This window comes from Nesoenas mayeri, assembly GCF_963082525.1.
Source record: "Nesoenas mayeri genome assembly, chromosome: 9".
Classification (NCBI taxonomy): Eukaryota; Metazoa; Chordata; class Aves; order Columbiformes; family Columbidae; genus Nesoenas; species Nesoenas mayeri.
This window is the reverse complement of record NC_137557.1, coordinates 15,482,918-15,497,910: the sequence shown is the minus strand read 5'-3', so window position 1 is coordinate 15,497,910 and position 14,993 is coordinate 15,482,918. Positions and strand designations below refer to the sequence as shown.

The 14,993-nt window shown below is 37.3% G+C and overlaps 1 protein-coding gene across 1 annotated transcript in view; it reads right to left on the bottom strand.

The window, feature by feature from the left end:
- SLC9A9 (solute carrier family 9 member A9) overlaps positions 1–14,993 on the bottom strand; it is a gene marked incomplete at its 3' end in the record, with an annotated part of 191,006 nt that overhangs the window by 104,149 nt on the left and 71,864 nt on the right. Inside the window, exons 7-9 of the mRNA XM_080349551.1 lie at positions 11,771–11,906; positions 10,811–10,919; positions 1,387–1,475 (exon numbers count right to left, since the gene is read on the bottom strand). Coding sequence (XP_080205677.1) covers positions 1,387–1,475; positions 10,811–10,919; positions 11,771–11,906 — 334 coding nt within the window. The remainder of the gene's footprint in view (positions 1–1,386; positions 1,476–10,810; positions 10,920–11,770; positions 11,907–14,993) is intronic.

Here is a 14,993-nt window from a genome sequence, read left to right as displayed (position 1 = left end):
AGGGAATGAAAGCGTAAAATGAACAAAACCAGTAAGCATTTAAACAAAATGTTAGTTAATTCTGTAGTGGAAAAGGTTCATATGTAATTAAAAATACTATGGCCTTTCTTTTTTTCTCTTTCTCTGACACACTGCATCTTCAAACCGTGCAGATGAATCCTTGAAAAAGCTTGTATTAAAATTGTGAAAGTTATACACCAGGGTAGTAATGGCATATGCAGTTCAGTATTTCTGCAAAATAGAAATAATTCTATAGTAGGTATAAATGTTATTCCCTTATGATTCAGTGATCAGAGAAGGGTTCTCTGCTGGAATACGTTTTGAAACCATTGGTCTCTACTTGTGTGGGGAAATGCAATTGAGAAGTTGTTCAATAGTTGAGCTCTATTCTGGAAGTTCTGACCAGAAACTTTTTTGTGATTTAAAATCTGCGAGAGTCTGACATTTGAACTGATACTGTGGCCAGTATTTTTCTATCAAACTGCTTGATAGAAAATAGGATTTTTGATTAAATTGAGATGTGCAAGAAGTGATGAATTTTTTAATGTAAAGTTTCCAATGCTTAAACAGAGGAATTGCTGAAAAAGGTACCAGATTGCATCATGAAAATTATAGTCTTGGACCATATGTTTCCATTTTGTTTTAGGAGATAGATTTTCTACAATTTGGGGTTCTTGGGGCATATGAGTCAACATTAAAAGGGAAGAAAACTGTATTTAAATGACTTCACACAGGATCTAGGTAGCAGTGAGGTAGTCTAAAATTACTTCTTATACTGAAAATTATTTTGAACATTGCAATGCCATGTATCTAGTAGTGAGAACAGTCCCAGGTTTTAAAAAATAATTACAATTGCACTAGTCATGTGCTCAAACAGAAAACCGTTGACCAAATTTCTCTTGTCTCTGAACACTAAATAACACAATGGAAAAAATCACTTTCTTTCTGTGACAGATTTTTAATGAGGCAGAAATGAAATTATGTCACTGCTCAAGTCTGTGGGCCAGACTGCAGTTTATACAATCCCTTTGCAAAAATCCATATGAATCCAATCTCTAAGATAATTTCTTATTTACCAGAGCTCTTTGAATTCCTTAAGTTCGTAGCATTTTCATATGGAACTTGGTGTAACCTATTCTTTCCTTATCCTCATCTCCTTCACTGACATCTCAGATTTCTTGGGAGGAACCGATTCTTATATTTTTTTTGCTTACCAAGAGAATTCTTACTGTTTTCCTGGCAAAATCTCTGGTCTTTCCCCTCATGAAGATATAAACCTCTAATTTGCATTAATGAATCTCCATTCAGCCGTATTTCAGTACCTCTGACTTCTGTCTAGTCCTTATACCCACTGAAGACACAAAGTTGGTTATTTCCATGCCCTACCTGTTTAGTTCTCATTTTGGAATCTGGTGATAGATTGTTGAAGGTATAATGGGCCTGTGTGACTCCGCAGAAAAGGACCGCAACAATACCTGAAATTCAAAGAAAAAACAGAGTTAGCAGGTTTTATTTTCTTACTCAGGTTTGTCAAAGGGCTACATTAAAAAAGCTAATTAGACTATTAACAGCATTTTATAACAAGAGAACTTTAAGATATGTTTTAGAAGAGCGTCTTGCAATCAAACTAGAATTTTTTCCTTTGATAAAACCCATGAAATCTTCTACTTGGTCCATCAGGCATTCACAGCATTTCCACTGTTGTGTATTTGGCCCAGAACTGTAGCAAATTTGTTTGAATTAATACATGGTTAATATCTGACCATAATTTGTCTGACAGGCAAGCCTAACATAATTGTAATATGAAGGACTTCAGATTATTTGAAAATTTTGGCATAGACTGGGTAGGAAAGTAAAAACTAATTTTATTACATTTAAATGCTTTGAAAGCACTTGATACGGAATGACTGCAACAGGGGAATGTCGTTTCTATCTGTGCCTGACTGTGACCCTTATGGTAAGCAGTGAGTAACAACGTGCAGCGTAGAGAACAACAACATATCACTTAAAAATGATGCTCTGGCAGGTGCAAGCCGCACTGCCCACGATGACTACGCCAATGACTGTGGCCATGTGGTAGTAATTACACTTCCCAGCTTGTGGAAGGTCTTGAGGAGCAGGGCAGCAGTTTTGTCAGGAATAATAATAATAACAAATTTGAATTATATTTCTTATTTTTGAATACTTCCTCCCTGTCCCTGGTTCTACCTCACTAGAAACATTGAATAACTTTACTGTAATGTGGTACAATAATTAAAGTAGTTGATAAGATTGTCAGCTCTGGACACAGATAAGGCGGAAGGAACCCACACAGGGAGAAAATGGAACAGCAAAAATAAGTGTCCACCAGTAACCATATGCAAATGCCCATGGCGGAAGAAATCTCTGTGGTTTTTTTTTTCAAACTTGGGGCATGTCTACATAGATAATGATATACGTAACAGCTCAGGGCTTGCTCATGTCCATTCCAATCATCATTCCCTGACAACGTCCACGCACATTTCCTGAAGCACGAGGAGCACGTGAGTCCTGCTGTGTTTCCAGGAGCAGCACTGGTGTGCACAGAGCCAGCCCGCATGGTGCCACACACACGTGCTCGCCGGGGCTCACACACACAGGCAGTTTCCACCATCCCCCCACGCACTTTAGTTCTTGTGCCTTTCAGCCCTAATACTCACAGCCTCCTAAGATCTAAATTGTGCCCTAATTAGCATTTTAGTTCTGCTTCCTCATGGGTTGCTCTGCAAATTTTTAGGTAATTTTTAGCTCATAGGCTGCTGACATGTACTGCAATAAGACTGATGAATCCAAGGAAACATACTGAGGCAACAAAGCAAGCAAAAGATACCCGTGCAGGTTTAGGTAATATTCATTCTTGCAACGTGACTGCAGCAGATTTTTAGGCATTTATTGAGTTAAACTAGCACTGAAACACATAAACCAGTTAAACTGGAAGCAAAGAGGATGCAGTAGAGTTGTGAAAATAATCTCAGTCTGTTCTCCATCCTGGACTTGAAACTGGATAAGGCTTCCTCCAGCTTCTCCAGGATGGTGGCATCCTGAATTTACAAAGGCCAGCAAGAAGAGGCTCAGTAAAGGGGGCAGAATCTGCAGTGCTGCAGGCTTTGACATGGTAAACCCAGTACAAAACAATCTGCTACTTCAAAAGGATTAGTAGAGCAGGCCAGGCTTCAGGCAGTCACAGGAAAAATGGATGGAAATGCACTAAGCAAGTGTCAGGTGAAAGTTCTGGTGCCTTGATAGTTTCTTTAGGAGGCTTATCCAAACTTCTAAAGGCTTGAATTTTAGCAGCAAGAGGGCCCTGGAGGTGGGTGAAATATCCTCCTCCCCTAAAGCATGGTATAGTTAAAGAAGCATGGCAAATAAAAATTTAGACAAAGTTAAAACTGTTGCATGTGGGGGAGTGTGTGCATGTGGGAACAGCACATTGCCACATACCAGTTAAAGTAATTATTACTTTACCAAACTTTCTCAAATTTCTGACTCTCTTTGGATTACTAACCATGAAAATATTGCCCAACAAAATCCAACTTACTTCACTTGCAAGGCTTTCTTGTTTCTGTGAAGAAGTGATGCCTGGAATTAATATGCTTTTGATAGAAGCAAAAAGTATGGAATAAAAAATTCTGAGATGAATTTGGCACAAGGGATAACCGCCATCAGAAAGAAAATGAGAAAGCCAATATATGTATGTATTTTTCCCCACAAACCACTGTGGACGTTTCCTTTGCTTCTGGGTTGTCTTGACGTTGTAAATTTAGCTGTATCACTTCTACAGAACACAGTACCTGCATCCAAGAGCTTTAACTGCTGTGTCTTTGTTTTTTAGTGTTTATTTTCTCATGTCTAGTTTTCTTTTTTCTAACTACACCAAGACTTTCTAGTAAATAATGTGGGGAGTAGTGAGATTGTTACTGCTAAATATGTTTCAGGAAGTTCATGTTTTTGTGAGGTTTGATTGTTCTCTTAAATGCATCTAAGTATTTTTTTCTCAGTAAGTGTATTTGATTGTGAAGAACTGATCTGGGAAGTTTAAAAATTCTCAAGGCATTAATAATATGCAATGGGATGCTCAAACAGTGAAATTCCAGTTAAAAAATAGAGCTAATCAGTAACGTTGCTAAGTATCATTAGCTCCAGGCTCAGTAACAGAAATGGAGATAAGAGTTTCTGATTCGCTTTCTTCAACATGAATCATCATCATGCCAAGCCTTGCATTTTTAAAATTGACTATTAAATTCAGCTATGATTATAAAATGTTTTTTTGACTGCTAAGAAAGTGCTAATTATGGGTAGTAAGAGAACTGAGAGAGGAATAAAATCGCCTAAATCTGATTTTACAATAGGAATAAATGATCTGAACCATGCAATTATGCAAGTGTAGAAACCAGATACCCCGTTTCCAGGGAAGACTGGGGGAATGCAGTGGAATATTTCAATTGCTACAATTGAAGGCTTAATATATACCAGCCATGCCTCTTGCAATGAATGCTTCATTAAAAGGCTTGGAGAAAATTGTTTGTAATGCATTTCCATGAAAATGATTACTTAAGAGTAATGGCCAATTACATGTTAATGTAACTACAAAGGAAAGACAACTACCTAAAGAAAGAGGCAAACAGAACTTTTCAGCTAGAAGGAAAAAGCAATCTGAATTTCTTTGTAAAGACTATTAAAGCTGGATTTTGAAGTTAGCTGGGTAGCAACATACAGTACGAACTGTGTCTGGCACATAAATTAGGTTGTTAAATTTCTGCAAACTTTCTTTCACAGAGAAACAGATAAGACCTTTGGACCTTATGACAATACTGGAATTGTAAACAGAAAGTATTTATTAGATGCAGGGAGGCAGCTAAAGTGAGATGATCCTTTTACCACCTTTAGTGCTCTGAGCTTTAATTTCAGGGTGTTGGACTCTCAGCTCACCTTTTCAGTGCTGTCATATTGTTTCATTTTTAAGTGGCAAATTTAGCAATTACAGAGATATGTAGTACTACAACTGCTGAACAAAATGGTAACCTAAAGTAAACAGGGAATGTTTTGAGTTGAAATGCGTGATCCGTCATGAAGTGCAAAACAGCCACTTGTGTCTGTAAAGTTACTGAAATTTTTCACTCAATATAAAATTGAGAAACCTCACAGTAAAATATTGATAGTCACTAGTAAAGTTTCAGCTACAGCTCAGCCTCTTTGAAGAGGTCTTATTAGAAATAAAAGCCTACACTTTTATTTGATGTTTTTGCTCCTTATATAATAGAGAAATATTGCTGGCTTGTTACCTGCTTATACAATTAGAGAACTTATTCTTACATTAGTTTTACCAAATACTTGCAGTTGAAATCTATGCTAGGACAAAAGCTGGTAATATTAAAATATAGTATAGGATAAAGCAGTAACTTATATCTTTAAAAGTATTTTTCTGACAGTGTGAACTTTAACATGATAGTGTGAGCATTAGTTTATAAGTGTTAATCTAAAAGTAATTCCTATATTTTTTCTGAAAGACAAAATATTTTTTTTGATCATTTAATAAATGGGCAAAAGGAAGTGTACCCTTGATTTTCAGCAGCATGCACAGTGTGCTTTTAGTGCATACTTGCAAGTGACTGGCCACAATCTAAGCTTCAGAATTTGCTAATTTAAGACAACAACACTGACATTATGTCTGCAGGTGTCAGGTCTTTTAGTGGTAAAAAAAGGAATTTGGGAAAATAAAAAGCCAAAGCCAAACCTCTACCTTCTGGGGAAACAAGGGAATGGGTAAAACGTATAATTTCATTTGAAAAGATCTGAAGGTAAACTGACCAGTTTTCATCCCAAATTGGAAGCACTCCAGAGGTTCAGGGATGTCTTTCTGATGATGCCCAAGCAACAGGAACTGGTCTTTCATTAAATGCAGTGGAATGTGGTGAAAAGAGAACAATGAGGACTCGGTAATAGAGAAATCATTTAAATCAGATAACATTTGCCTTGGAGTCATATTTATGTCAGAATATCTCCACAGCACTTACTGGGCACATCCCAGTGCAGCCTGAACGCGTGAGTGGCAGGAAACGAGGCACCGTCTTCTGCATCAAATTGTTGCAGTAATGAGGCTATGAAACCAGTAGCAACAATATCCCTATTCAGTCTGTTTTCACTGAGTCTATGAAGTGTGACTAATATTTTTTTTTATACTGAAGCAAAGATTCAAAGCTTCTTTCACCACACCTGCACCAACGCAGAACTCAAGGCGGTGCTTTTTTCATGAAGCTTTCATCTCTGGAGTTGTCTGAAGTTGATTTTATGTCGAAGTGACAGAAAGAAACAAAAAACTGAGCTGAGGGAATTTTTAGGCCCTCTTCTGAGGAATGATAGTTGGTTTTGACCTGGCTGCTTCAAGTGAGGCCTGTGCTTTGGTGTTGTACTTTTGTAACTCCAAATGAATTGTTGCATTTGATTTAGATTGGAACTCCTACAGTGAGACAGACCAGGTTTTATTCTAGACACGCTGAGAGTGCTTACCTGTTTATCCTGAGCCTGTTCACTAGCAATATGACTCCACTATCCTCATTTTATGCAACTGATCATTGATCTCAGCCTAATGCCATGCTAGAATATGTACTTTTCTCTAAAAACAACCACCTTTCTTTTCTTCCCTTACTGCCTTAAAAGGCTGTACCTCAGCAGGACCTAAGTTAGCCAGACCCAACCATTGACTCAAGTGTGTTCGTGGTCTGCTCAAGTGATGCTGTTGAAAGGGCGAATGGGATAAGTGAAACTGCACAGACTATTGTATCTAGCTTATATATCAGCAAAGTATGTCTAGAACTTCCCCTAAAGTACAGAATCCACCTGATATTCCCATTTTACAATAGCACATATCATCCAGAGCCATCTCTGAAGTCCTACAGGCAAGCAATGGGTTAGTAACTTGTGGCACACTTGCCCAGTTGTCACCTGTGTCTGCAGAGCACTGCGAATGCTGTCTTATTAGCTGCGAAGAGCCTGCTTTCCTGATTAGACCCAAATTTAATCCTTTCTTCCTGGGAGTGACAGAACTACAGCTTGAGAGTTGAAATCCATCTCCTTTTTGACCTAGAAGCTAAGCCGTCCCTTCTTCCTGGGAGGAGTCTGCCTTCCTCTCTGTGTGACACAACATGGCACGGTACTTATGAATAAAGGAAAGAAAACCATAAAGTTGAGAATTTAAAGATCAGAATAACTTTCTTTTTTTGGAGTAGTGCCAGCACAATGAATTAAAGCCAATGAGGTACCAACCTGCATTGCGCTCGCAGTGTTCAGAACTGCAGGCAGAAATGTTTTGATAGAACCCTTCTGAGAGTGATAGAAGAAGAGCTGGTCACAACATTTAAAGAAAACAAGGAGATAGATGACGGATCCAAGACAAATTACAGCAAACAGATCAGAACAGCAAACAGCCACGAGAATAAATGCACTTTGTCAGCAGCACTAAAGGAAATAGAAGTTGGTGACATTTGTTCTTGCTATGTCCTAAATACAAATGTAGCACAAAACTACCCCAGTAAGAAACCAGATCATAATAAGCTGCTTATTTATTTTTGGAGGAAAAGTGTTCTCACTAAGTGGACTGTGCTCTCCTGTGAGCTCCTGAACAAGAAGGCAGGTGTCAGACATATCACGAAACGTTCAGATGAGAATTGCTGTGGGTGAGGAAGCAACAGTAATTTCTTATCACAAGCTATTTCCTTTATAATGATCAGAAAATAATAATTTTGGACTGGGCTTTGAAAATCAGTAAAGGAACGAAGATGATCCCCTTCAACAATTTTTACTTCATGATCTACTGTCTTTCTTAGCTTCATAACACAGGTCTTTGGTGTGCAGAAATAGAGGTGGTTGGGCCATCATTTTGATGCTTTTACACTAATAAATTCTATATGACTTTGAAGTATGCATTAATTAAATGCATAACTGCAAATAAATTCACATACATATATTTGAGTGGCTTTTTGCAGGTATATTAATCTGTTTTTATTTGAATGTTTACCTAGTTCAAACAGCTGTATGTAGAAGTGAACATTAAATGCCCGTGTACATCATGTAAGCTTTCACAGACTAATGACTGAGTGATCAGTTAGAAAATAGCAAATTTTGTTAATTATAAAACAAGAGAACAGGCAGCTAATAAGCGTAAGATGTACTTTCCTCATTTATTTTGATAAGTGTTTAATTTAAATTACTTTTTTTTTGTAGCCTACTAGTAAATACTCTGTAATGAAGTTTGAAAATGAAAGCAACTATATTAACACTGACCTTACTATAGTGTGCTGTTACTACAACTTTGCTCAGCAGTCAGGAATTATGTACTTTGAAGCAAATGAGATTCTACTGTATAAAAACCAATTCATAATGCATATGTCACAGCTTGATGATACAGCTATAAGATTAATAAGCATAACATTCATTTATAATTTACAGTTATCAGTATAACAATAATTGTGTAGTCATCTCAGATTTTTACTTTGAATTGCTGGTTTGATCACATCCATTTTTCAACCAGGGTCAGGCCCATGTATTGTATGTTGTATATCACAGGATATCTTGAGGTAGAAGAACGAAATATTTAATTAAATATTGACCTTCACTGCTCTTCATTCACATATATTTTAAAAAGTCTGCAAGCTAAACAAGGGAGCTCTACCACTTACTATACCTACTCCAAAACCAGTTTAGCCTGTTTTTTAGAAATTGTGACATACTTCAATATTAAGACATCAAAAGGTTCATAGTGATTGAAGAACTAGTGTGAAAAGCACTATAAGAATAAAATTATTTTGCAATTACATTACTTACTAGCTACAGGGAAATACTGATGCTTAGTGTTTGAAGTTCATTTAGAAGGAATGAACAGAGGAAATGTGATATCCAAGGAAAATGAAGATGAATATAGGCATAAATGTAGAATGGATCAAGTTAATTTTTGAAGCAAGCCTACTGAAGTAAAAGACTTCAAACTAGGACTTTAGCTGATGGAATGGAGTGGTCCAGCAGGGTCACTGCATGGTTATGATGCTCTCTTGATTGTAATGATTGCTCTTGAGGACAGACACACTTGACTGTAAAACAGATGATGTATGCATTCATTAAGACAAGGGGCAAAGCAAGTAAGCTAAAAAAGACTAGAAATGGTAGAGTCCGAATTAAAAGCTGAGTGTGTTCTGAAGGATGAGTGGCTTTCCCTGGGCTCCCTGCACCTTCTGCAACAGGTGCTTTGTGCAGTGCATTCCTTTGTGGGAGACTGCACTGCACACATAACCGCATCTTACACGGGTTGCCTGAGCACGGGTGTGAGAAATCAGAGCCACCTCCGAAATCTATGCTCCCAGCAGAACCTAAGTCACTTGAAAATGTCCTAACCAATACAGTAATTCTCCTGCTGAAGTGGAAGTTTAAAATCATATTATCAAAGATGCAGTTATTTCAGACCAGACTGAGAGAAGATGAAAGCAACATCAAAACTGGTTAAACCAGACAACTATAAACAGCCACTCTAAGGTGTAATGTTAGTGCAGTACTAATGAAGTCAATGCACTTAGAAAATACAGCTTCGAATTTCTGAAGCTATCCTCCTTTACTTCCATTTTCATACAGTGATCATGCACATCTCTGGGAGCTGTTAAACATCAAGACACAAAATGGACACAGTCCAGCTGGTATCTTATTTTCTCTGTGTGTTGGAATACCAACCTTTTGTTCTGTTCATATGCTCCTCTTTTTACTCATTGTCCTGAAGATTCTGGCAGCATGCAAATTTGTGTATTTAATAAGGCAAAGATGCCAGAAATGTAGATGTTAATACCATTTTGGAAACAGTTTCATTGTGTGGCTCATATTAAAAAAGTAACACGCTTGCTCCATAGAAATCAGTAGAAGTATAACTGTTGACTTCAAAGGCTTTGAACTATTTTGCAAACAAACCAGCATGGGCTGCATTAACAGTCTATTAAGCAGTTTTCTTTCCCTGACAGTAACTAGAGCACTAGATTTCAGAGGTGACAGCATCAAAAACATCAAAATGATCAAGCTCTAACAAACTGTTCTTTTAAATCCCACTATACAACAGCTTGCTCTTGAGGTAAACTATATTCTTTACAATTTTTGCCTAAACTTCTGTGGACTCTTTATGTTGTAAAAAGCAGTCCCTGAGTATGTACTTGGCTGCCATTGCATGATTTCTTTGTCAGTATTGACAAAAATTAAATCATACATCTTTCTGTCACTGGGACATGAGTGTACCTCTCCTGTTGCAAAAGGTGTTTTAGACATGCACTGAACAAAATGAACATTTATTTTAAAATTCCAGAGATGTGTGCAACTCCCTGAAATGCTGAGGATGACCCTGTCCTCTGTTTGGTCACTGATGGCTGGGAAATAGGCGGAGGGAGTGGGACATGTGGCGTGCACAGAGGGGCAGAGTCTCCAGCAGCCACAGTGCTCTGTATGTTTGCTTCCTCAGACTTCCCTCAGCTCTGGTCCTCTAGCTGGGCGGGACAGACTGGGATTAATGGTGGCACTCATGGGGACAGAACAATGTGAGAAAGGAGAGGAAGAAAACTTAGGGCTTTAGCCTGATCTAATAAGTCTTTGTCTGGAAAAACTACTCAGTGTCTCTACAGATTTATTCTTGAAGGTGAAACCATATCCAATATAGCAACTGGCTTTGGGAAGCTTTATGCATGATGTCATGCCTAAAATAAACAAGACATTTTCCCACACTACAGGCATATTTTTTAAATGCCTTTATTCAATAAAATGAACCGCTTACCTGTAAGACCAGCGGCTTCTGCTGATAAGAAGGCACTCCAGGACAGGAGGAAAAACAGTCCTGTCTCCAACATTGGGAACTCACACAGTTTTGTAAATTTTGTCAGGTGCTGAAAAGTTGTTGAGGAAAAATAAAAAAGCAGCTGTTTTGTGAGCTAAAATTGCCCCCAATCTGATAAAGGATGAAAGCAAGCAAGCTCCCCCACCATACTCCTCTATACAAGTTGAACACAGAAAAAATCGTACAGCTTCTGAATTCTCTTAAACAAAGAGGAAAATCCAGCACAGGTGTTAAACAGGTGAATTCTACAAGTTGGCTATTTCAAGTGCTTTTGTGGTTTTTGAACTAGTGCCTAATTGGTTGCATTTTGCATATTCTTTTCCCAGAAAAAGGGGAAAGAAAGTAATTTTGTCCAGTTTTGTTAACAAAATGACTTTTACTTACATTTGCGTCAATGCAAGACAGACAAAACTTGCTGCCCTTTTGATGATAGTATTTTACAGGAAGAACTGTAAAACACAAGACTAAATGCAGGACAACAGATATGCTTTTTATGTCTAGTTTAGGTAAACTGACTGACTTGATTTGTAGTCTAGTGTTTGCCTTTTTTGTATAATTGCTGCTAGTTTGTAGCTTATGAATAGGTTGCTCTAGTTCATAAATTCATGTTTTAACCTCAGAATATCTCAAAGCACTTTTGTAAAAATGTTAATTACTTACAAATAGTAAACTAAAGACCAGAGTCTTGCGTCATGTCAGGAAGAAACTTATATAGTTCTTTGTGGATTCTGAAAAGTGAAATTTCAATTATGATTTGACTGTTTGCTTGCAATTTGACTGTTTGCTTGTCTTGAATCATGGTTTGGGCTCAAACTAAAGATGATCAGTCTCAGATATCACATGTTTTTTTCCAACATACATTGATACTTTTCTTTGAAAACAAACTATAAAGGATATTAAAGCTGTGACAACAGCGTAAGAGGATCCCATGGCAAATGATCCAGCAAAGATCCCCAGGAAATTTCCCACAGACTGGAAGAAAGCAGCAGCATCAAATGCGTTAGGATTCTCCTTAGGACTGTAAATGGATATAGAGCTGAAAAGAAACAAAGGGATGGGGAAGAGAAATAGAAAAAGGAATAATGAATTCAATCACATTGTTACTGGAATCAGTAATTGAAAATGGATATTTTTAGGGACTCAAAATGCAAAATGAGTCTTTTCTGGGCTGATAGCAAATGGAAGAGCAAAGCAGATGGAGGCTGGGGGGCGGAATGGTTTATTTTCAAGGTATCACACTGGAAATCAATAGTCTGCTGCCAGTCAGTAAACATTTTTATACTAGAAGTGCCATAAAGAATATTGTTTCCAGGCCAACTAAACATTAAAAGGTGGTAGGTGTATAACAAAACTGCAGAGAAGATAGATAACTTTGAATTATTTATTGGCCATATGTCTTTGGAGCAGTTATATATTCAGAAATATTGTTGATAAAAAGCACAGTTTTATGGCTGAGGCTCAAATGGGCGACACAAATCACAGCAGGTACCAAATCTGCAGCAGCAATCTTGTCATAAACCACCCAGTAGCTCCCTTCTTGGTGTAACCCTTCATAAATAGAGCTGAAAGTACATCAAGAGCTCAACATGGAAAACCTTGTGGGTAGAATGAATGTTGTCCCCCAGAAAGAAATTGCTGCAGTTGTCAAAGGTCATCTCCTGTACCCCACCCCTGGCTACTGCCACCAAAGGGAAGGCCACACACTAAAGTGTTTTGGAGTTTCAGGGTTATTTGCCACTAGTCAGTTACTGCACAGGACACTAGTAACACCAACTATGCATGCCTTTTTTCTTGTTGAAATGTTAATTTTAATGGCTATGAAATAGCTCTAAGGCTACTAAACTAATTAAGCAACCTTTTAGATCTTGTGGTTCCATTGATTTCAGTACTGTAGGTCTTTTATGTTCATTGTCAAAGAAAATATACTGAGCTTGGCATTGGATTCCAGAAAGCAGCTTGGATTGCTGGAAAATTACTGGTATTTTAAGCATTAAAAATTTAGAATTTTTTAAATGTCTTGAATGTTTTAAGCTTTTGCATATTAAGAACGTGATCCCTACAGTCTGATGTCTTCCATCTGGAAATGAGGCTTGGAGATAAAACTCCATGTGGAGGATTTTCTAAACAGTTGCATTCATTTAGGAATCTCCAACTAACATGAAGACATGAAAACAGACCTCATGCTTTCAGTCTGTAAAAAAAGCACAAGGATTCTAAAGGCGTATGGTGGAGCACCACTAATTATGAGGGGTGAATACTCACCCAATCCAACAGAAGTTACTAGGCACCAAAATCTGGTATCTTCGGTTACACTGATCAGCAGCACCACAAAAACAGTGAGATGATTTGTAGTGGATAAGTGCTGTTAATAGCAGTATACAAAATATTGTTCCCAGAGGAAATGCTAATCAACAACATGTTGCTATCTACATTTTTAGTCCTCTTTCAACTGTGACTCTCTTAGACTAGGGGTCAGTATTTGCTTCTCTTGCCTTCAGATGATTCTTGAAATGTTCCTTGTCTCTGGCCTATTCAAAATGTTTTGTTAGATCCCACATGAAATAAAAACTATATTAAGCCATAGAAACATTCTCTAAACTAATGGAAGAGCTCTATGAAATGAAAACCCATCAGCTGTGATACTGTATGTTTATAGTCTAATTTGCTAAGTTTGTTTTGCATACTTAGGTAGGTTTTGGTTAGTTATTTAATGTTGAAACTATTTGCTTGCGTAACCAGAACTGTTAGATCTAAAACTTTTAGGCATGTTTTGACACAAAGCAGCCACTTGGTTCTCTGATATTTGCCCCAAATAAGTATAAAGAGACTGTGGCTGCTGTTCCGTATTGCTTAGTGAACTATGGATCAGGAACTGATCTTTTGTGCCACTGGTGCTGCCGCAAGCACAGAGTGGGGAATTCAGAGAGGTCATTTTATTACACTATAAAATCAAGGAAAATTGTTCTATTATGGGCTCTGCCCATGGAAGGTATGCTCAGTAATAAAAAGTAGAACCAAAAAATCTCGACATGGAGTGAAAAGTTAGTAGTCAAAAGTAAACTATTGCTATTAACCGACTTTTTATTAAGTATGTTAACTTTAAGGCAAGAAAAGGTGACTTTGTCAAGACCTGTTAGAGCTCCAGTTTACCCTCCAATTTACCAATAGCTTTCAGGTATGGAGAAAACTAGAAGAAAGCATCCTATTCTTAAGGCAATTATTTAGGAACAAATATAGAGTGAGTCATTCTCACTGGGCATTTTTTCTACTCAATATGCCCCCAAACTCCATGATTTTTTAAAAGCACCATAACACAACATATGCTCATTATGCTAACCATGGTTTCTGGACTAAATCTTTCCAGAACTCAGGTTTCCCTGCAGCTCAGAGAGTATTTAGTTCTGTTTTTCATTTTGTATTATTCTATACTAGAGGTATTATAGTTTATTTTTTTCTGAATATTTTTCTTCTTTAACACTAACTTTTAACCCTTTCAAGCATCTAAAATACATACTAATCTAGCTGATAATTTTTCTATATAAGCTATATTTCAACAGAACATAATTTTATCCTGTTTATTCCAGTGCTTCCTGACAAGCCAATTATTTGACCTAAAAACAAAATTGCAATGTTTAACACTGGACAGAACCATAATTAAACTTACATTCCTCTACTCTTTTTCCTTTTCCTCAGAACAATTCAAGAAACACGCTGGCATGACTTGCTACTTCTGCTATCTGGTCTGTCTGACTGATACAAAAGGGGTTGATAGCAGTTCACTAACAAGCAGTGTGAGAGTTTGACACTAAATTTGAAACTGTGTTTAGTTTTTAAATATTAGAGGTTTTGTAACGGTCAAACTAGTATAAGAAAAAATGGGTTTATTTCTGTAAATTTGTATCAGAGGTGGATTAAGCAGGTTCTGAAAATAAATGCAGTAGAAAACTTTTCAGAGATTGATAAATGAACAGGACTAATGGTAAAGACATGCTTTACCTATCACCTGTAATGAGATAGAGTGGAGGGACAGAAATAACAGGTTTTTGTTGAGTCCTCAGTGAATGCTTGATAGATACATCTCATGAACACCTGCCTCACTCTCTACTGCCTATCTATATGTAAG